This window comes from Cupressus sempervirens, chromosome 2 (assembly GCF_028749045.1).
Source record: "Cupressus sempervirens isolate cs-2001-9-10 chromosome 2, ASM2874904v1, whole genome shotgun sequence".
Taxonomy (NCBI): Eukaryota; Viridiplantae; Streptophyta; class Pinopsida; order Cupressales; family Cupressaceae; genus Cupressus; species Cupressus sempervirens.
In genome coordinates this window covers 773,986,922-774,010,364 of record NC_143119.1, presented here as the reverse complement: position 1 = coordinate 774,010,364, position 23,443 = coordinate 773,986,922, and the positions used below count along the sequence as shown (strand labels likewise).

General features: G+C 35.0%; 1 protein-coding gene and 1 pseudogene across 2 annotated transcripts in view; one reads left to right on the top strand and one right to left on the bottom strand.

The window, feature by feature from the left end:
- The window catches only part of LOC149575760 (DNA photolyase), a 194,320-nt gene that overhangs the window by 121,451 nt on the left and 49,426 nt on the right, over positions 1 to 23,443 (top strand). For both annotated transcript variants that reach the window (XM_089815549.1, XM_089815548.1), the window contains exons 8-9: positions 8,318 to 8,573; positions 8,719 to 8,831. In XM_089815549.1, the coding sequence (XP_089671675.1) occupies positions 8,318 to 8,573; positions 8,719 to 8,831 (369 nt within the window). The remainder of the gene's footprint in view (positions 1 to 8,317; positions 8,574 to 8,718; positions 8,832 to 23,443) is intronic.
- On the bottom strand, positions 17,240 to 17,905 carry LOC149575761 (F-box protein GID2 pseudogene; annotated as a pseudogene).

The window sequence follows — 23,443 nt, the reverse complement described above, 5'->3', positions numbered from 1 at the left end:
TCTTCTCTAAGGAGAAAGATGAAATCGATTTGGAGTTTAAAGGTGGAGATTTTTATCATAATGCAATGTAATCACCATAGAACCAAATTGATTCATCTACATGCAAAAACATTGATAAAAAAATGGATGTATTTGGAGTTTTCTTCAAAAATGTGCCCTATAATAGAGCTTCCAAAAATGATTTTCAACATAGTAAATCTATTCTTGATTCAAGAAAACTCATTGCCAAGAAAAAATGCCTTCAATGGAGAAGATCTCATGCAAATCCACCAAAAAAATCTCCCTCAATGATCAAAATCGGGTTTTTGGAAGGCAAATGCATGCATTTCTTCCAAATCAGACTTTTTGGAGGTCAATACACATTTTAAAACATGCTTTTAGTTAAATCAGACCTTTTGGGTGCATAGCATGTTTTAAAATATTTCAACAAGGCAAATCAGACCTTTTTGAAGCAATGACATGTTTTAAAATGTGCAAGTGATCAAAATCGCACCTTTTGGGGTGACTAGCATATTTTAAGTTACATCTCACATTTTGAATGCAAAGACATAAAAATTTACCTTTTGATAGCCTTTTGATATAATGACATCAACAAGGTCCACTTATGATTCCAAGTTGAACTTTATATGCAGTGACATGTAAAATTTTCACTTTTGATGGATTTTACATGTAATTGCATACAAAAGGTCCACTTTATATAACTTAAAGTCATTTAATCAACTTAATTTCATAAAAATGTTACAAATGAGACATAAACAATAGTTATATATTATATTTAAAAATACAACACATAAATATCATTTAAAAAGTAACATTTAAATGAGCATTTGATTTAAAAATTAAAAATTAAAAAGTAACTCAATTTAAAATTATAACATAAAGTGCACTATAGTCACTTTAAGTGAAAATCCAAAAAGTAACTCAATTTAAAATTATAACATAAAGTGCACTATAGTCATTTTAAGTGAAAATTTTAAAGTTAAAGTAACTTAAAAATATAACAAAAAGTGAATTTAAGTTATATTTTTCAAAAAGTGAAAGTCAAATTAAAAATATAACATGATATTTTTAATTCATGTTGTTGCATCAAAAAGGTTCACTTTTGAGGCACTAAAACGACCACATCTTTTGACTGACAACTCCAATTGAGCTCTAGGTTAGATCGAAGTGAAGGAAAAAATGAAAGGCAAGATATGAGAAAAACCAAAGGACTAAAAACCAACAAACACAAACTCAAAAGCAAAGAAAATGATGATGAAAGCCTCAAAAATCAAACAAAGGCTTGACATAAAGAAAAACGAAAAAGACTTGACGGAAGTCTTTAGTAAAATGATTTGATATACGAATTGAAATTGATCGATTGATCAACATTAAGCAATTGAATATCAAATTCAAACTTAGAGATACGCGAAACTAACTTGGAAAATTTTTGCGCTATTACCAACATTTTGTGATGACAAAATGCAGGACAATAGATGATATATTGGATTGTGATTTATTTCTTTTCGTATATTCATCTTTTAGTCTTCTCTTAAAATATTTATGTGGATTTAAATTTCCTTCAAGCTGTGTTTAGTGGTTATCTATTGAAAGTGTTCATCGTGCTACGTAATATAGCAGTAATTTGCGTTCTTATTTCTAGTGTATCACCTTAATTTTCCACATTATGTTTCTTCCATTTTCAAGTTTACCTCTTTATCCTTTTCCATACAAGCTTCACATCTTTCATTAGTACAGGTGAGATATCAGATATATTAGATAGGAACCGACCTAGAATTTGAAAGTTCAATCAGGTCATAGATTACCCACAACCTCTGATTGATCCATTGTTTCTCCAAAATTGCTGAGGGTTTCAGGACTTCATGCATTAGGGTGCAGATTTTGGAGATAACAGCACCTAAGAGGACTTGGGTACACCCACATCAAACAAGAACTTTTCAATGATGAGAATCTTTTTTTTGATTGATTTAGAACCCAAAAAAGTATTTTCCAGCCTTAGCTTTGTCCTAGAGTTCTATTCACTTATTGTTTTGAAAATTGTTTAAATATTTTCTAGTATTTTAAAGTGTTTTAATATCACCTTTTTAAAAAAAAATAGTTTGAATGTCTTTTTAAAGTCTTTCATATGCAATATAGGGGTTATAGTTTTTTCATCCTTTCTTAAGCCAATGTAGTGCAAGGGTTGTAAGGTTTTTTTTTGTTTGTTTTGTTACTCATACGAAATTACTGATAGTTCTGGTTTAGTTGTGCAATAGGTAGAGAGCTCATTCAAATTTGACACAATGTTGCCTCTTTGGTGGCATACATCCATGATTGAGCAACTTCCTTGAGTTTGTGTTATCGTCTATGTTGTAGCCAATATGAGAATGAGTATAAGAGCTCACGTAACAGAGTGAAAGCTCACCTCTGTGCTATGACCAGGTTAGGACTAAGAGTTTGTTCAAGACCGAATGAAATATGGTTGCCAAAGTAACAAATTATGAGATAAATCAAAGAACAAAAGGATGTCAATATTGTTAGTAACCAAACATAGGAAAGAGTACTCTTTCTATTGTGCCTTGGCCACCACGCCGTCGTAGACAAGGACCTCCTCTCACTCTTTGCACTCTTAGGATAGTTTAGTTGAGTGTATAACCGTTTCTCTCCTTGAGGAGTATTTTTGTCAAGGTTATGAAAACAATCTGTAACTATTGTTTTTGGTCTCAAAAGTAGGAACAAAGATTAAAGGCATTTATCCCACCATGGATTCTTTATTATACAACTAAATAACAATATGATTGGAAACATAACATCAATGAATTAGTATTTGCAGTAGAATTATTCTTTTGTATGGAACATTCCATGAAAAATATGAAACACGAGGTGAGATCCAAGACAGCAATCCTTAAAATCATGTAAAGCTATAAATTAAGAACAGATCTTTTAATCAGCTGCTCAAATCTTAGCACAATAAAGTGATGGAAACATTGTCATTGTTGTCAAAGGCACTTGGAAGGGCGTGAGATATTGTCATTAGGATCTAACATGCGTGAAGCCAAAGCAATGCTAGAGATGTCAAGAATAAACGAGATTGCTAGTATTAGACTCATCAATGTCAAAGGGAAAATGATGTGTATCCTGGAACAGGTCATAAAGTCAAGAGAGCAATCAAGAAGGAATATTTAATAAGACTAAATGGACATCAAGTGTTGAAAAAGCAGTTAAAGATATGAAGTATATAAAGAATAATAAAAGATGCAGGGCTTGTAAATGAAAAGTGGTATAGTTGTATATGTGTAGATATATGATATATGTTGAAGCAAAGGCACATAGGCTGAAAAACAACAAGTATTAAAGCCAATGGAGTTGGTTGTTACTAAAACAACATCAATCAAAAACACTGAGAAAGCAGCCAACATACACGGCATACTTGAACAGGAAACAGATATGAATATCCCCTATCGCATAACAGTCCAGATTACATAATGAGCATTGAAATGAATATCAATGGATCTTGGTATGAAATATGGAAGTGGTGACTATTAGAGACAATGTGGAATATACCAGCAGAACAAAATAATCTGATACGAGACAAATAACATTGGAGATACATGTCAACAACAACTCAGTAAACAATGATAAGGTCTGATACAGTGGTGTAATCGGGAATTTAGAAGGCAAATAACGTTCAAACAAAGTCCAGTAACCATTCCCCGTGAAAGCTGATATGTCTGAAGTAAATCACTTGCCATACTCTAATACAGCAGACGATATTGTTTATCTGCATAATATTATGGAAGATAAAATTCGAATGGCCAGACAATAATCAACCATTTAAGCACTGATAAATGAGAGATTTGATTGGTTTGACTAAATAAACCATAAAGCAATTATTAGTATGGAACAGAGGAGCATACTTAAATAAGTGTTTATTGGAAGCCTCTTGGCATACAAACAAGTAACGCCCAGACTAAGGCTGTGTAATCAACAACTAATCCAAGGACGTGGCAAGGAACGAAGCCGATCAAAGTCACTGAAGGATGCCATGGCGCCTTAAATATTTTCCACGATAGCACTGAGAGTCTTATCACGTCATAGATAAATCAATGCCAAATTTACAGCATGGAAGATTGAAACCTGTCGTGTCAGTATGGAATTCACGCATATACATGCCAGCAACTGTATTAAGGTGTGATTAAAAGAGTCCCGATAAGATATAGAGACGTTGAAAAGACATTACAGGATCATGTTACCATTCCACGATTAGCTAAAGAAGGGTATCAAACTGTCCACAGTGGTAATCCTGTTAGTGTGATTGGCAGAGAGGTCACCGTTCGAATATACAGAGTGCAAAAACATTGAGCTCAAGAGTGACAGAGACTATCATGTTTAAAATTTACGGTGAAGAAAAAGACAGACAAGCCTGATAAAGGTAGAGGCGATCAAGCAAAACGAAAAATATAGGTGGTCTCAGTATGAATGTTTTTTTCAGAATGTCAAATGAAAGGGTAACATTAAAAGAAATACAATAAAGTTATTGATTATAATAAAAATCATTTAAAGATTAAGATTAGAAAAGTTATAATTCATGAATACTGATTAGTAAAAGAAATAATAATGTTTTATGAAAGGATGCAATCAATTTTAAGAGAAGTTTAAGTGCTGCAGAGACATATCCAAGTCAAGAATGTGCAACTCATAGGAAAATAAAGATATAAAAGTTAAAAAAACTTTGAATAAAAAAAGTTGTGTAGAAATGAACAGATTTAAAGAACGAAGAAGAGGTATGAGTGATGGAAAGATATCAGCAGTAAACAGAGAAAAAAATAAAATAAAGTATATGTGTGTATGTGTGTGTAAATATAAAAGAAGAGTAAGTGTTCATTTCAAATCTACATGTAGATATAATATTATAAAGAGATAAGAGTATGAACCTAGGCTGAGATAAAAGATAAAATATATTCAGATTTAATAAATCTGATATATATATATATGTATATATGTATGTATATCAGAATTATTGTGCAGTATGTCTTAATTTAAAAATCCATCAATAAAAGGGACTGCAGAGTTCTTGAAGAAAAATTTAGAACCGTATGCTTATGGAGAAGATTAATTGTGTAATTCAAGTATCCATCATTAGTTGACTGAGCAACATTATCAAGGTGGAAGAGAGGTTTGTGCACAGTGGGTTGGTGCTCACAAAGGCAGCAGTCTGTTGGTTCTTCTAGTAGGTCAGAGCTTGTGAAGTGTGGGAGTTGGAGCTTCCAGTGAGTTGGTGCTCATAAATATAAGGGTTGGAGCCTCTAGTAGATTGGAGCTTGCAAAACATTGTAAATGAACAGTTGATACAAGAAAACATTTATTTGTCATGGTTTTTTCCCACATTGGATTTCCATGTCAATTTTGTGTTACTATTTTCATGTGCATGATTGTTCATTTCAGCATTTGAAGTTAATTGTTTGGATTAAAGTTTAAAATTGCAAAAGTAGTTATTATACTGATTTGGCCCCCTCTCAATATAATTCTGTGCTCTTCATAAAGTTCTTCAAAGCTGAATAAAAAGCTTTGTAGGATAAGTCTAGTACAGACCCTAGTTAAATTTTATATGCTTAAACCACTTCTTTATAAGCTCTAAGAAAATGCTAAAATAGTATTTAAAAGAAACCCTACTCCCTACCCTCTATAAAAGAGGCAAAGAATACTTAAAATAGCTTAGAAGCACGAAAGATCCCTGATGGATGCCCTTGTTGATCTGCTATAGTTTTTAAATTAATAAACTATATTTTCCTGTGATTTCTTTGATCGTCTTTGAGAATAGACAGAAGTTGGAGAAGGTTTTGTTTTTGTTTTGTGTTTTTTGATAGTTTTCACAATAGTAATGAATAATGAACAATAAACATGAGAGGAGACTGAAAATAAATAAGAACATAGAGCCAAATCAGAATTGCTATAAATCGTACCAGGCAAATTTCTGATTTATAAAGCCAAATAATAAATCCAATGCAGTTCCAAGGAGCTTACATCCAACAATGATGCCAAACTGCTGCAAATGGCAGCCGTAAGATTGCAAGGAATCACGTCCCAACTGAAAAAATCAATATGTAATGCTGAAACCATAAATTTGCAACCTGAATCCACAATAAAGAATGGTGTACTCTATCCTTGATAGCAACGCACACTGTCTGAAGAATCCAATGCTAATAACTGCTGAGGGCTACGTCCCAGCCAATCCAGAACCTGGGGTTTGTGTCCCAGATGAAGAATTGCTCTCTCAGAGCCAATTCACAAAAATAAGTTTTTCAATATGCCAAAGATGATCTTAGAATGAAGCTTCCATCTCCTTATAACCCCCTCTCAATTGCAAATCGAACCCTAAGTGTCTCCAAGTGGTGTTGTGTAGTGAAAATGTTATAATTTCTTATTTTAAAGTAGTCATATTACTAGAAAATGACCTTTTTCCTCATAGATAGAATTCCATTCACTGAAATGCCCTGAGACCAAAGAGAAAGATTTAGAGAATTTTGAGACCTTTCCAACGAGCTATCACACCATAGGATGCGCATCCAGATGAGGCCAAAAGACCTCTTATTACTCCAAAATGGCTAAAACTTAACCTTATTTAAATTATTTAATCACCAACTTAGGAAATATTTAAATATTTCCCAAATGGTCCCAAAAGGCCCAAAATGACCAATCAAACACGAATCTGACCTTGTCACCTGTCTGTGACTGATGCCGAACAAGATGGGTCAACTGGCAGTCCATCCCTAAAATCTAGGGATGCTCCTAAAAAGTAGGAGACAACCCCAATCAACCAAAATTGAATCCCAATGACTCTCCCCTACTGTGTGCACCTCTGAGAGAACTGTCACTGAACTAGGAGTTCCTCCTAAAAAATAGGAATGCCTCCTAAAAAATAGGAAATGCACTCTAAATTTCCAAAACGTTCGCCGAGGTCTCCAAATGCTTCCTAGACCACTCCTAGTCAATCCCTACAAATTAGGATTCCCTCCTAAATTGTAGGAAACTATTGTCTATTGCTCCAAACTACTTGGGAAGCTCATGCATGACTCTCAAAGCCCCTGGGTTGGTTCCCTCTACGCTTTGTTGGCCTATGGGAACCAGATAATAGATCAACCTTGCTAGAAATGTTGTAACTTGTCACTAAGGAAGGGCAGAAATTGGGGACATGACAAAGCAGGCTTTTATCTATTTCAAACCCGATTTCTCCTTAGAACAGGTAACCTATGACACCGAACAGCCATGAAATGACACATTTTTCTTTCAAGCACCCACGATAGGCTCTGAAACTGTCTTTAGGTGATATGCCATTAGGGGGAAATCTTCTCTAATGACAATGTGATAACAAATGTGCTTTCTTTATGTTTCAAAATCAAACTTTACTGGTCATATTTTACTTAATTTTCACTTAAATCATTCTTTTGAAATGGTTTTCTAGGAAAAAAGCATGACACCCCCTTTCATTTTTTTCCTACTTGCAGGTTCTTGTTTTCTCATTTAATGGCCATTGAAATAATGCTTTTAAGATTACACAGCCACTAAAAAAGTTCATCTCCACTTTTTATTTTAGTAAATTATGGTAGTCATGCTTTTATCAGTCAACTGACACTTCTTTTTTGTAATTTTCTTTTAGTGTCACAACTTAAAGAAGTGCAACATAGCTTGAGTTTACTTGTGGCATGTTTTTCTGCTTTCTCCTGTCTCCTTTTGCGCCTTTCCTACCTACAATGAAGAAATCTTTCACCTAGTGAAATGTTGATGTCTACTTCAATCAGTGGTCTTCATTCTAAATCAACTCAATTAGCGTGTGATTTATAAGAGGACCAAGTATCCATGAACTTGCCTAGTCAAGCCAACTCATGACATTTGAGTTGTAGGTCCATTGTTTCCCCATAGGAAATTAATGGATGGAGGTGCCAATTTGACACCGTATGTGAAGATTTATTATCCATTGTAAGGATATAGAGAACCACAATAACCAAGCCAGTATGAATACAAAATGGAATACCCAGATCGGTTGCAAGATTGTGGTAGGATCAAACACTTATTTCAGAGGCAATGCAAGCAGGGGCTCTAGCATAAAATCCCAGTAGAAGCAAATGTCAAGAAACCTGAAATTTGCAAACAGATCAAAAGCCATACAAAGTGCAGAAATATACTAGATTTACCATGAACAAAAAAGTCAGGTGATGCACATAAAGGATGATAGGAGAGCTTAGTCTTATATGTATCTGTCATTAAAAATGTTTCAATCATAGGTAGAACAAGATGGTTCTGTAGCATCACTAATATTTTTAATTTGTTTGCTTTTCAGTATGCAGCTGCTGGGAAGGAAGGTCCTGCTCTTACTCTTGTGCATGGTTTTGGTGCATTTTGGGAGCACTACCGTGATAATATAATTTCTCTTGCCAGTAATGGTTATAAAGTATGGGCTATTACACTATTAGGATTTGGGAGATCAGAAAAGCCAAACGTTGTATATACAGAGCTTTTATGGGCTGAACTTTTGAGAGATTTTATTGTGAATGTTGTTGGTGAACCAACTCACATTGTAGGCAACTCATTTGGAGGTACTCTTTGACTTATGTTTTCTTGTTGTGGCATCTTCCAAACTTGATAATTCTTAACTGATTTGACCAAAAAACCTTATCATAAATTTAGCTATGAACGTTTGAAGTTTTGATGTATGATCTTACAGAATGTTTCATGACACAGGATATGTGGCTAGTTTTGTCGCTCAAGTCTCTCCATCCTTAGTGAAATCACTAGTTCTCTCTAACCCAGCTGGTAAAGTGGTTCCAAACTACTTATCTGTAGCATATTTGAAGGTAAGACTAGAAGTTTCTGCTGGATATTTGAATTTGGTTCATACAATGAAGTCTTTACTGATCTACATTCTAAGAAATGAACTTGATTGTTTAAGTTCTCCAATTTTCATCTTCAAGTAATAGTGAAGAGTAAGACTGAAGAGATTTCTGTAGGACTATACAGCATATATTTTTATCCTTACAAAACTACAATCCAGTGATTTGGCTTTGGCATCAGATTTTTAATGATTATGAACTTTCTGGACTGTGAACTACAGTACAATTATGTCAACCATAAACATCAAAGTAGGTTTGCAGTTATTCTGTTTGAACTTCAAATGCAATTGTTTTGTCAATAGTGCACAAATCTCAACTCTAGATCAATTCATCAACACACACACAAACCCCTACTTGGAAAGTTATCATTTTTTGGTCAATCTTCTGAGATTACAAGGAGCAAAATAATTATATAGAGATTTCATCATACAAGTCTATTGCTATTTGCAACCAATTCTAGAAGCCTAGAAGACAGGATTTTAAATACTACTCCTATCTTCAAAGAGGCTTCTTTTTAGAAGTCCACTATTCTAGATATAATTTGCTTTTCTAATTCTATCAGGAAGGGATTAGTCACTTATTGTTTTAGATAATAATTCTTCTCTTAATATCAGATCCTGATTTCCAAAAAAGAGTGCAAGCCTCATAGTTTTGCACAGCCCCCTCCAATAGTCCTTTATCACTGAAATTTCTAGTAACAAATGTCCCTGTTGGTTCCCAAAACCGTAGATTGGAATCCTACGAGTCTTGTCAACTCAATGTTGGGATATCCAACTGGTTATGGCCAACTTGACGGGACTGATTGATGCGATCCAAATCCCTTGCGCTTCTGGCTCTACAAAACCAAGGTGGGTGTACCTGCTCCTGAACAAAACACTTAAGCCCAGGATAGATTGGTTAGAATACAAATGCAACGAAATTTTTCCGAATGGCAAGAATTATAAAAAGATTTTAACTTGCAAATTACAAATTAGGAATAATGAATATATGAATGTTTTAAATAAAATTAATTATTATAGATGATTGCAACAAATGAATATATTCATTCTTCAAAGAAAAGATATGAAATAATTGGCAACGTATGGATTGCGAGTTATGAAAAATATAAAGACCAATATCGAAGGGTGATAGAGTCAGTATTATAAGTTTAAAACATACAACTTCATAAAATTCTACACACATCAACTATAAACAATTTAGTAATCAAGATGCGGCAGGTTAGATATATGGACGCAATTTTAAAATAGTCTAGAATGTATTTTAACTCATGTGGTTCAGAGACAAACTAGACATAGATTTGGAATAAATTAAATGTTTCATAATATTTATGATGTTCGATTTTAAATTGCTATAATTGATCTTGTCCACTTATCTATCATATAAATTATTTATAAAATTAAAATAATAATTATAAAGGATGAAACTATATAATATTTTAACTCTAAGGCTTCATGCAAATAAAATAAATATTTCTCACTGAGCATGCCAAAAATAAAATTACACTGGAGACACTCCATACGGATGATCCATCCAATACAGTTTGACTCGAGAATGGCATATGAATATATTCAATAATCCACAATCCATGGACTTAGTTCAAAACTTCATTTCTTTACCAATGAAAAAATAAAATATATCATAGAACATATATGACTTGGGTATGTAAAAATTTGTATATGGATATGAATTGTTGTTTGATTTTACATCTATATTTATAATACACAGAGAGGTGTCAGTTGCCTTTCTGGGCATCGCTTCCTTTCATAACAAAATGCTAACCATACACTACTTTAGTATAATTTCTGACTTAGTGATTAATGTTTCCTGCTCTTTAAATTATGACCAAACTTAATTTTAATAGCTTAACCGATGTAGTTTAGCCGATGGAGGAACAAATCAAATTCCCATGCCCCATATCTGTGAGGACTCTTCCTTCCTTTCTTCTATGCATAGATTCCTGTCACAGAATAATTGTGTTCCAGTTTTCATACAAAGACATTGGTCGTTCTTGAGTTCTCATATAATCTTCGAATAGGATGTTCTCCACTTTATTCTAGAGCGATCTTCTCCACACAGGATAATTCCTTCATGAGGTTTAGAAGTGAAATCTGAATTGAAAGAATACTATAGGTAACACTTCTGTGTGCCTCCTCTTCATTGCATACCTGCGACAAAGACACAACATAATTAGACCCAGATTTTTCTAAGCAAGACTTGGATTAACAACTAGAAAAAGATAACGTAAAAACTCTTGTAGCCTCTTTTGGAGGAAAAATAGACTTCAAGAATTTTTACTTGATACCAAACATTTGGTAATGCCACCAAACAATTAACTTCATCGTGACCATACAAAGGTGCTGCAACTGTGTAAAAGCTATTATTTTGATGCTCTTGTGTTTCTTAAAGCAATATACAAGATGATGCAATACTTTTTCATACTTGAAATACATCGTGAGTGAGTGCATAGAGGATATCACTGAAATCTTATCACCACGAAACAATTATCTAGGCTTTTGCAAAGAAAACATCTTGGAAATACATCGTGAGTGAGTGCATAGAGGATATCACTGAAATCTTATCACCATGAAACAATTATCTAGGCTTTTGCAAAGAAGACATCTTGTCATACTGAATGATGACAATCATTCCCATTTTTAAAGTCTGACGCTTCTTCCATTTTATGTGCAACAAAATCATTGAGTTCAACAAAATATGCTTGTTCTTGTTCCACATGGTTAAGCACTCTCTGTAGCACGTATACGTGAGTATATTATTCTGAAATGTGGCTTTTGCCTTCTTTTCATCTGCTTTGCTGTAGTATAAAATAGTGTGTGGCTTGGCCTCTAGAACACTTGTTCCTATGTTCCTCTCTTGTTTTTCTCTCTACTCAACACTTGACAGGTGTGGAATGACCTTTTATCCATTATCTGAAAATAGAACCTTAAAAAAGCCTATTCCTTTAATTTGTAATATGTATATAACCTGCCATACCCAATGACTTTGCTATGGGAAACAATAGGCAATATAGTAATATCTTATTCCAGAATTATTTATTAATGGATAAGTGTTCAGAGGTTTTCCTCTCATAATAAATTGGCATTGTCTTCTCAGCAATATGTAAGTTCGACTCCATCTTAATATTATCATCTTTCCATCACTCTAATAAGTGACAAGACTTCATCAAGATTTCAATATTACTTCACAAATGGAGGCCCAATTTTTTGCAAAAATTTGGGCTCGATCAGTCCCTTCCAACCAAATGAAGGTCCAAAAAGAATGCTTATGCTTTATTCAACAGGGTTCCAATCCCAAAAAGTTCAGAGCTTTTTGCATTATATATGTGATCCTATCCATCAGTTATATTATACATGCAATTAGCTGATGATCCCTTAGTGCAGTTAGCTATCCGCTGATCTAATTTTTTGGATACATGGTGATTTTGGTTGGCGCATCCAACACTAATAGATTTGGCATTGATTTGCGACGGCTATGTGTCGCAATTACGACAGCAATGTGTCGCCACTGTGACAGACATAGACGTCGTAGTTATTTAGTTGCAATTTACGACGTCTACCCCTTGCCGTCGCATTTGCGACACCTATCCGTCACTTTGCAACCACCTTGGTGCCAAACCAAAATCCCTGTTTTCCGTCGCAATTGCGACGCCTATCCGTCGCTATGCAGCCACCTTATTGTGAAATCAAAATCCCTGTTTGCCGTCGCAATTTCTGGGGTTACTGATGCCAATTGCGATGGGGTTGCTGTAGATGCGACGACAACCCCATTGCAATTTCCGTCGCAATTGCGATGGTGAAAGAAGTAAAACAAAAAATAAATTCGTGCACCATTAAGCTTCCCCAAATATGACACCATTAGAGACCTGCAAATCATTGTTCTCAATTATTATATGTCTCATATTCGTTAATGTATGTTACCCGAAGCCTGAACCAGTTTCAGGCCTTTAATATGGATTCTATAAAAGCTCTTGTCCAAAAGCAGAAGAGATCATTAGAGAAGAAATGGGTAGCTTCTTGGAGGACAATATTACCTCAGTTGGAGGATTTCTTCACATTCCTTACCATGATTGCTTTGTTCAGGTTAATAACAAATGGGTCGAAGCGAGAGCAAGCAAACTGGGTCTTCCATTAATTACCTTTTGAACTGAATTATCACCAACAGATCACCGTCAGGAATGAACTAAACTGACAGTTGGAATTTTGAATGCTAAGAATATTAATTTATATCTAATTAAATTTAAATAACACTCTAACTTTGTGTAACCATTTACTCAGAACTAAATCCTTGGCTGCTAATATGGCCCGTGGCAAGTGCTTCTCTCTGGGAAAAATTAAATGACCATCATAGTTCCTAGTTTGTTACATACCTCACAAACATTTCCTAGATTAAACATTTCACAGTGTTCCTCTGTTTTACTCGGTTTGTGAGTAGCATCAATAGTTTGACAGATACTACAAAAGCACACCGATAAAAGATATTATTAATATATTACATGGAAGCACATACAAAGTGATAAATGATTGTTTTTCTTAGCAACAAAACATAGAACCTATTGTTGCATTTAGTCACAAAGCTATGAGCATTTGATCACGATGCTTCAAATGCAGCTGATTATGACTTGCTTCTTAATTATTTTTCTCTCTACCATCGGCTTTCACAACGAGATGTTTATATCTTGAATTAAAGAAAAACTAAAACAAAGACTTCAACGAAGCATTCAGTCACGAAACTATGAGCATTTGCTCATGATGCTTCAAATGAAGCCCTTTATGACTTATTTCTTAATCAATTTCATCTCTATCATCAGCTTTTACAAGGAGATGTATGCATCCTATATTTATAATAAAAAAATACAAACAGACACTTCAAAATGTCAAATATTATTGTATTAGTCCAAACAAAATAAAAGATATTCTGCCATGCCTTATAAATATCCTAAATAATCTTTTGTCATTTTCCCTGTCTCAACAGTTCCTACACAGGCAGCTTCTAGCTTCTCTGAAAATTCAAGTAGTCTTGGATTTTCATCTAGTTTTGCCCTGCTGTAAAAGCAGTAAAAGCAATTAAACACAGAGAAGATACTGGAAGTGAATCTAGATCATTCTTAGGATGAATGCTTGTCAGATCTGAAAGAAGTTAGTGGATACACTATCATGTAGATTTTGGTCAAAGCCACAAAGCTATTGCCCAGCCTGACCACTTTTATTGTACAGGAGTACAGTAAAACCTGTGTCAAAATGACTAGAGATTTTGATGTTACATTGAGTTATTGGAACTAGGTACAAAAGAAAACATTTAGAAAGTCTAGGCAGTGACATATTTGGAATTCACAACATCTAATTCCTTAGTAAAAAATATATCAGTGTCATATTCTTCATACCTAGCTTCAGTAGTTGTTGCATCTTTATAAGTTTTTGTGTCTCACAATTTGTATGTGTGTAATTATATATATATCAAAGTCACTATTTATATTTATGCACGAAACTCAACAGCAACACAAATTGTAAATCCTACAAAAATAAACGGTTACTCTTGCCCATTGTGTGTATGTGTAGTAAAACAAAATTAATATTTGTTAAAATCTAGTTCTGGATTCAATAAAAAAAAATTTGAACCACAATTGAATCCAAAATCAAGTTTTGAACATCTATAATGGATTGTGGAGGCTTGGTATCGTTAGCTATTGATATTTGCACACAAAATTCAACAGCAATAGCAATTGTAAACTAAACAGGTATTCTTGCATCTTGATCAGTTTTTGCATTTCACAAATCTCTTGCTATGAAGTATGAGTTGGAAGTACAATGATCTGCTATTAGAAAAAATATGGGAAGCTTATATTCTATATCAAGATTATATAAAAGTGTTGCCATCAAAATCTGACTAAACATGCAACTAACTTCATACCTGGGATCTTGGGAGGAGATCCATGATCTCCATAACCCAATTTGGAAGGTATCTTCAATTTGCGTTTCTCTCCAACGCACATTCCCAGAAGTTCTTGGTCCCAACCTGTGCCATAATAGATGATGATGTAGACCATCAGGCTTCCATTAATCCCTTCTTTATCCACAAAAGTTATTAACAACAACAAATTGATCAATTTCATAAATGATAAATTAAAAATCAGAAAGCTGATTTTCCTTCACAGATGTGCCTCTCACAAATACAACTTCATAACTAGATTCTAGGGACTAACCTAGACATCCACAACTTAAAGATTTGTGACAATTACTGAAAAAACTTGCAATGTGAAATGTGAACTTCATGAAATGTCATTAGCAAGGTTGTTCATAAATTGTGTAGAAATCCAGGGCATGCATAAGATGTGATAGGAAAGGAACAACTCAAAGACTAAACATACAAAAGTCACTTAGCTATTATCAAAGACTCCATTACCAGAAATGCAAATAAGTTTGACATTTCTTCCAAATAGCCTATCATCAAATCACTGGTCACTTTGAGGGATCGTAAATTTGATGATACAGTGGCTTAAAGTAACATTATTCAAACACTAAATCTATTGTAATAGTATAGATCACTATCCAAAGATCCCTGATTTTGTTTTAAAATGTTACAAAGATGAATAGTAGTGTGAATTAAGTTGCTGGTTTGATCAATAAGCCTATGCTCATACCTGTTCATGAATCAATCATTGAAAGAAGTTATTGTGTGCCCGACAGAATCAAGATAATCAACATTGCAATCTTCATATTATTGTGCCAAGAAACAAAACCAAACAGATTCCTGCTGTGTCATATTTAGCTTTCCAACTGGCCTCATATACCTCTTGGAAGATATCTTTAAACCTACCAATTTAAGTCACATATAAGAAGAATCTCCGAGAATATGAGGATCCTTAAGCTAGAGAATCATAAAGAATGATAACATGGGAAGTAAGGTATGTTAGAGAAAAAGGTAAAAATAAGATCATCAATCCTTGTATTGATTTGAAAACATACCTTCCATCATATTTTTTTAAAATTGTGTTTTTAGTACTCAGGTAAAGTGGCCATTTCTTCTCATAAGTTGTTGCCATTGATGCATTAGCAAATGTACGAATAGACTACACAGAAATAATTAATCATAATTGAATATTTGAGATTTGCTCAATTAGAATTAGAACAGGAAATTATATTTGTCATAAAAGAGAGGACTACATACCTCATCAGTATTGTACATAGCTAATGCTATTCCTCCATCTCCTTTACAGTCATATACCTCCAACTTTGTAGTTTCACCTCCGTTCTCTGGAACTGCATCAGTTGACATAAATCACTGTTGCATGCTACAAAGAATACTAATGAAACAAAAAATAGATGTTTTCTGATCTCTGAAAGTGAAACCACAATGATATTCACTAAGTCGAAAGACAACAAGGACGCATAGCGTCTAGTTCCTGCCGATTGAGAATTTGAATGGAGAGTTGTGTACTTAAAGTTCTAGTAGCATATAGATCCAAAGTCTAGGGAACTAGCCAGAAAGTTTTTCCATTTTAAATTTGTTGTTAGTTGAACATTACCAACAAAAAGTATAATATATACCAGTAGATCTATGGCAACCTCCCTCAGGACAGGCAAGAATGGGTTTACAGAAACAACCATGATACTAAAGATTTATATTAATAAGGCAGACTTTACAATATACTTCCTGTTCTCAATCTGGCCTTTATTGCCTTGTTTGCTAGAGTCTGGTTGTATACAAGAGGAATTAGGCCACAACCCTGACATAGGCGCAAGAAGAAAGCCTAGTACCCAACCTGAGATGATCCCCATGACACCTTGTAATTGACTCACAACTTTGCATCAACACAGCGTTAGCTATAAAGTAAACAAAATCCAGCCCGGTTACTTGATCTTTGTTTACATCTGCTGAACATAGATTTCGCAATTGGTCTTGAAGTAATTATGAACCCTAAATTAAAAGAGAAATCCATGAGTAGTCCATAATGGGTAACAATCTGTTACTTTAGATGACAAGATTCATTCTTGAAACAGAGCACCATAAGCATCATACCCATGTTAAGAAGTTTATCAATAGCTATGACCAATCACGGAACACTCTAAACAAATCAAATCTGGAAATTTTACCTTCTTATCAGCCACCTGGAAGGGTTTCAAGGCTGCACACGAGTGCTCCTTCTGACCAGGCAGTGTAAGACGTATGGGCATCAAACTAGCTATATATTTACATCTAACATGAAAACGATAAGGTTTGTCTGGTTCTGATGTTTACTTACAAGTCCATGATCAAATTAGGAATGAAAAGATACAAACTTTGGTCTTCACGGAAATTTAATACACACAAAACTGAAATACCAGCAATATCTATTGTGGGGCTAGATGGATTTATACCTATTTGGGCCTGATTGCATCTTCAAATATGGGATGCTTGGAAGATTGAGATTGGGCTGAGGACACGTTTTGCATAGGAGGACTACTCATTTTCTCATAGCAATGGATAGAGAAAAGAGAAAGAGAAAGATGAATCTCATCCTTACCCCAAGATTGAGTCTTTGCACTGTGCTTTTTATTCAGACCAGGCTTTGATAAGAAGGGAGACAAGGCTTGAGAAGGCAATGGACATGGCGAAGAAGAAGAAGAAGAAGCAGATGGATTAAGCATAGGCCAAAGGGAAAGAGAATATAGTTTCCGAAATCCACCAAGAGCCAAAACAACAAATCTTAGTTGATGGCTTCCACAACCAGTGTTAGCCCGATGCTTGAGACATATGTTTTCCCACAACTTGTCATCTTGTGCAGCTTTATGCCATATCCTATTAACACATGAGGCTGTTGCCAATGTTCTTGCATCCATGTATTTCATCACTTCGGATAACAAATCCCCATCTAAAAGAAACTGCTCCATTTGATCCCTCGATAAGTTCTCACACTGATCTTGAGATTGCATCTTTTCAGATGTTTTGTGAAACAATGGCGCCTCCAAGTCTCCGTTGGGCTTATAACTATGATGATGATAATTGATTTTACACTTACTGGGTCTTCTTATTGCCAATCCCATTGCCCTTCCAGATAGAACAGGACAAATGAATGTGTATCTACAAATAAATAGACCTTGTACCTTAAAAAACAAGTTGGATAGTTTCATAAATAAGCATCGGACAGGGATCCGGGTCTCTAAATTTAGGCAGAAACATAGAGATAGACATGGAGACCAGAGAGCACAGCTTCAGAAAAAGGTAAAGTTATGAAATGGAGCAGAGCACTACCAGAAGGAAAATTTCTAATAAAAAAGGCGCAGACGATGAAGAAGATGGGTTCCTAATTTAAATCAGATCCTGAAAGTGATTGATAATCATTTAGAGACTTTACCTTCATAAATATAGCGTCTGCCTTTGGAACTCTGACAAACATGTCGCCCGCAATGTGTTGCACACCTATACCACAATCAGATCATAAACAACCAGTGAGGATTTTTTTACCCAAAATCTGTGAAGAGACAGAAAACGAGTTCAAACATTGTGTTTAAAGCAAGTACCGTCGTAACTGGGAGCCTCCAAGATGACTTCAGGGAGATCAAAATTAAAGCATTTGATATTGGGGAAGGAGCGGGAAATAACGGATCTTGCACTTTGAGTGCACTTTACATCATTTAGGGGCTTTAATAGCCTATTACATCATGTAAACACTACCATCCACCCATAACTCTTCCTAGGACACCCTAGGACTTCAAATGACCCCTTACATCATATTGACTCCCTACTTGTACCAAGTTGAGCTTCACTTACATCTTATTGAGCTTCACTTTGTTTCGAGAATAGTTTAATATTCTCTACTAAACAGGGCCAACCACGTGAAGGTGGAAGCTCATTTGGCGCCACCCCCTCCCCTTAACATCACTCTACATTCCCCGTTAACATCTAACATTCATTCATTCTTTCAACCATTAATAAAATGTAACATTCAATCAATATCACATGATAACATTCATTAACACATTAGATTCATAAACATGCAACATTCATCAATATTTTGCATTAACACATAATTCATGAACATTCATTAGCACATAATTAAATTCATTGAGACATGAAATTCAGTCATTATCAATTAAGGTATGTAGATGACAATCATTTCTTTTTTTTCTTTCTATTTCTTTTTTCTATGTAAGCTCTAAGAGGAGCATCAGTGTCATCATCAATTCCCCCCTCATCAGTTCTTTTCTCTATTCTTGATGATCTCAAATTCCTATGCTGTTGCAAAGGGGGGTCCTCTGCAATAAGAAATAAAAGAGTTAAATTAAAAATAATTTATTATAATTGTTACAAGTATTTAATTATTTTAAATAACATAACTGTGGCGCTCTTTACTTGATTTAACCACATCATTTTGTCTGGACTCAACGTCAACACGCTCATGAACATCGACGCCTCGATCCTCTATAGCTGCTATACAAAATGTTACGTTAATCCAAACACCAATTGCAATTACATATAAAAAATTTAATAGCAAATGTATACCTCCACCACTGGGATACACATCATGCGAACCTTCAGCATTCACAGATTGTGTAGAAGGATTGTTAGGCTGCATTCCAACATCCTACGCATTGTTATCATTGCTTGCTTAAAACAGATATACTCACTTTATATTGGAACTTAACATCAAATAGACTAATTGGTAAAGTATTCAATTTGAAATAAATTTCATATAGCTTATTTACCTGTGGCTCAGATGCATCATTATTAGAACCTTCCACACTGATTTCAGCTCGTAGCCGTTCAGCCACGGCTCTATAGCCTTGTTCGAAGCCAATTCTCTTATCCTCTTCTGTGAGGCATCTCTTGAACTCTGAGCCCTGCATTTTTGCGTGGTATGGTGAATTTTACTTGCATTGTTTGTCAACCAATGGAGGGTAGTTAAAATATCAAAAGGAAATACAAAAGTTGCAAAAGTTGAGGATCAAGAATACTTACAACTCGTGCTTGAAGTTTCGAAAAACCACCAGAGCCGAGCTTGTGTGTCCCGTGCTTTTCTAGTCTTGCCTTTGTTGCCTTTGATGTGTCAGGCAATCTATGAAAAGTTTGAAATATGTTAGATAATATAAATATAGAGGTTAATTAGTACATAATTACATTCTCAACAGTATCACATACCTTGGCGGTGTACTCTCTACTGGTGTAATTGTATTTTTCTTGTCAGCTTTATACTTTCCATCCAAAATCAAAGCTTGCCACTCAGCCTCAGGAACATAGGGCGGACGCTCGTACCTAGGGTTATCCTGTAAATTTTTTCTGTACTGGTCCCTAGTATACTTCAAACATAAACCAGCTTTTTCAAGGAGCTTGTTTCTCTCAAATGCACGAGGTCCAAAGAGTGGGTCATGCTCTCTATAAGATCATCCTTCAGCTTTTTGTCTTGGAGATTCCACCTTTTAAGTAAAAAAAAACATGTTAGACTCATAACTGAAGTGAAGCTACCTTTAATATAGTTCAAGAAATGGATGAAAAAGAAAACTATTCTAGCAATGATATCAAATCAAAATAGTGGTTTGGGGTTTTAGTTAGGATATGATGTTCTACCAGGTACGCATGGTGGGCCCGAATATTCGCAAACACTCATCACCAATTTTTTTCCAAAAAACATCATTCCCTACAAAACAATCATGGGATCATTAGTTGATGAAGAGTAATCAAAAACTAAATTACTATTATATCACTATAGAATAATAACTTTAAAGTACTTGGAACTTTGGCTACTTTTAATGGAATGCCTTCATTGTCGCTGACGATCAATATGACATCCTTCATCGTTCCCGTGCTAGGAACATAGGAACATCCAGGGAACGATGCTGCAGCTCCTATTGCAAAAAGTTTCATAAGTTTACAAGTTTAGAAGGTTACAAGGTTACATGAATAAGTCTGCAAGGTTACATCAATAATTTGGAAATGGTTGACTTGCTTTCTCGCTGTTTCTCAAGATGTGATATGCAAATTCTTCAGGTAATTCATATTAAGCAAGCTAGCTAGCTGTTGGTGCTCAAGATCTGCCACCCCTTAACCACATAAGTATTCTATTGCTGTTCTGTCACTAGGGTAAGGATGAGGACATCATACATTAATGAATTTGACTTAAAAAATTACATAGCTAAATCCTGATAACAATATCACAAATTGACTTGCTATGGAAATATGTCCTTCTTATGTATTGAAATTGCTATGCTGTGTAAACATCAGTGAAACAAAATCAACAATTAATGTATTTTTCAGTCTTATTTTCTACTATGTCTTGCTAACAGTAATTTATCAAGTAGCAGCTTCAAACTTTCAATAAAACTTATGATCTTTCTTGTTCAATGATTCCCGTTCTTAGATTTGGGGGATGATTGCGTGCAGAGAATATATGAGGAATTAAGAAAGGAGGCAGCATAAGGGTATGAGAGAAGCCTACATCTGATTGATAATATTCACAGGTTTATGTGGAGAAGTTTGTATTCTTTATGCCATTAATTGTCAAATTGTATGGAAGGAGACTCTACATATTCATATTTTTGTTAAAGTTGTGCAAGGTTGAATTGCATATCTTAGTCAAGTGAATTGTGAAGGAGATTATTATCAGATATATTCTGTTTATTGATTTTTTTAAATTTCTTGTTGCTGCAAATATATTGTTTCTGTGTATCTGTATTGTATTCTGACATTTGAAGTGATTATGGAATGTTCTTTGTGTGGGAAAGTTATTTACTACATTACTTTAGTTTTTGTCACAGAAGATGTGCTTTATGAAAATGAATTTATTTTGTTTTAGTTCTCGTCGCCGTGAAGACAAGGTTGGATTTTGTTGGTGATTGTGGATTTCATTGCCATCAAATGGTATTTTAGAGCCTATGTTCCTGAGTGTGCAGCCATCTTCGTCAAAGGGAGGCAATTTGCACCGGGATCTGCGTGTCAAGAAGGGTGAATAGTAAAGAAGTTGTGCAAAATAATTTGTCTATCCTCTAGCAGAGATGAAGCTAGGTAAGATGTGTGCAGATTTTTTCCACTGAATGGAAGTGAGTGGAAGAGATTTTGGAGAGGTACCTGAGAGTTGGAAAGACTTGAAGTGATTGATGGTGAAAAGAAAGAAAAAGAAGAGAGGATTTGTTATTAGATGGATTTTGACAATCTTGTGTTGGAGAAAGATTGAAAGAAGAGATAGATGAGGCTGAGGAAGTGGTAGAGGAAGATTTGTGGGCATAGTTTTTCGCAATAGAGCATGAGTGGATGGATAAACTTGGAAGGTGTAAGACAGATGGGATAGTGAAGATGAGGAAGATGTGATTGCAGCAGTGAAATACGGAGAGCTCGTGGATGATGGAGCAGCGTAAGAACATGGTGCAAATTTTGATGAATTTTGTGATAAAGAATTTGGTTTACCTTTGTTGAAGGTAGGGAAAGATGTTGGCAGATTTTCTTGCGGGATTCAATTGATTACATATAGAGAAAGTTGAGAATGTTATAGGGCATCCATGGAGGTGGTCATTTTGCAGTGGATATGATTCCACAAAGAAGGGGAGGAGAGGAGAGATTATGTGGAGGAAAAGAAGAGAAAATTCTTTGGAAGAGGAGGTCGGACTATGGTGAGCACAAGTCCACAAGAGTGAAGAAAAGAAGAGAACAAACGATGTAGGTGGATGGTGAGAATCCCGGCCAAGTGCTGGAATAGGTAGAACTACCTCTATCTATGTCAACGATAGAGTTTGCTGTAGGTTGACATAGTCTAAAAGAGTAGTCCTACTACGTAACTCCATTTGTGAGCCATTCTCACCAGTCTTTACCTAGTTGGGGAGTTTGATGTAGGAGCATCTGATGCGAATCAACAACAGACCTCAAGGAAGCCGATCATCCCTTTATGTTTGAGGAACTTTTATTGCTGGGCATCTCATGTTCATTTTGTAGCTATGTTTGTTGTATGTGGACAGCATTTTGCAAGTCCAGAGGTTGTCCTAAGCACCTGATGCCTCATTTTATTAGTTTCGTTTGCTTTTCCTTAAGTTTTTTTTTGGAAAACTTTCATCTTCTAAAAGCATCACAGATGTCCCTATTGCTCACTTGAGGGCTCGTTCTTCAGTGTGATGAAAACATTCTAGTAATTAAGAATATGTTTTGGAACAAGGATTAGGATCATCACATCAATATAATATTGCTAACCATACATATTTAATGAGCCTGTAAGTTGATATATAATGTACTCAAAGATGACATCGTAAACACATAACACTTAAACACATAACAAAAGAGAGAAAAAGAGGGATTTGTGTACCAGTAGATGGTGCAACAGTCGATGCCTGTAAGCTGCGTGTTGTCGACTCAACAGTCGGAAAGAGATTTGTGGTTGTCTTGGATGGAGGCGACATCATCATAGGATCTGAAGCTGAAGAATAAAATTGTTAGAGCATGCATAAATATAGAACACGTGCATACATTCAGTCTTAATTGCATGTATTGTCAATGATTATGATAATTCCTATATATATTCAATGGAAAACACAAGTGGGGAATGGAACATGCGATCTACCTGAACCACCTGCAACACCCTCATCATGGGAATGGGGCTCGAA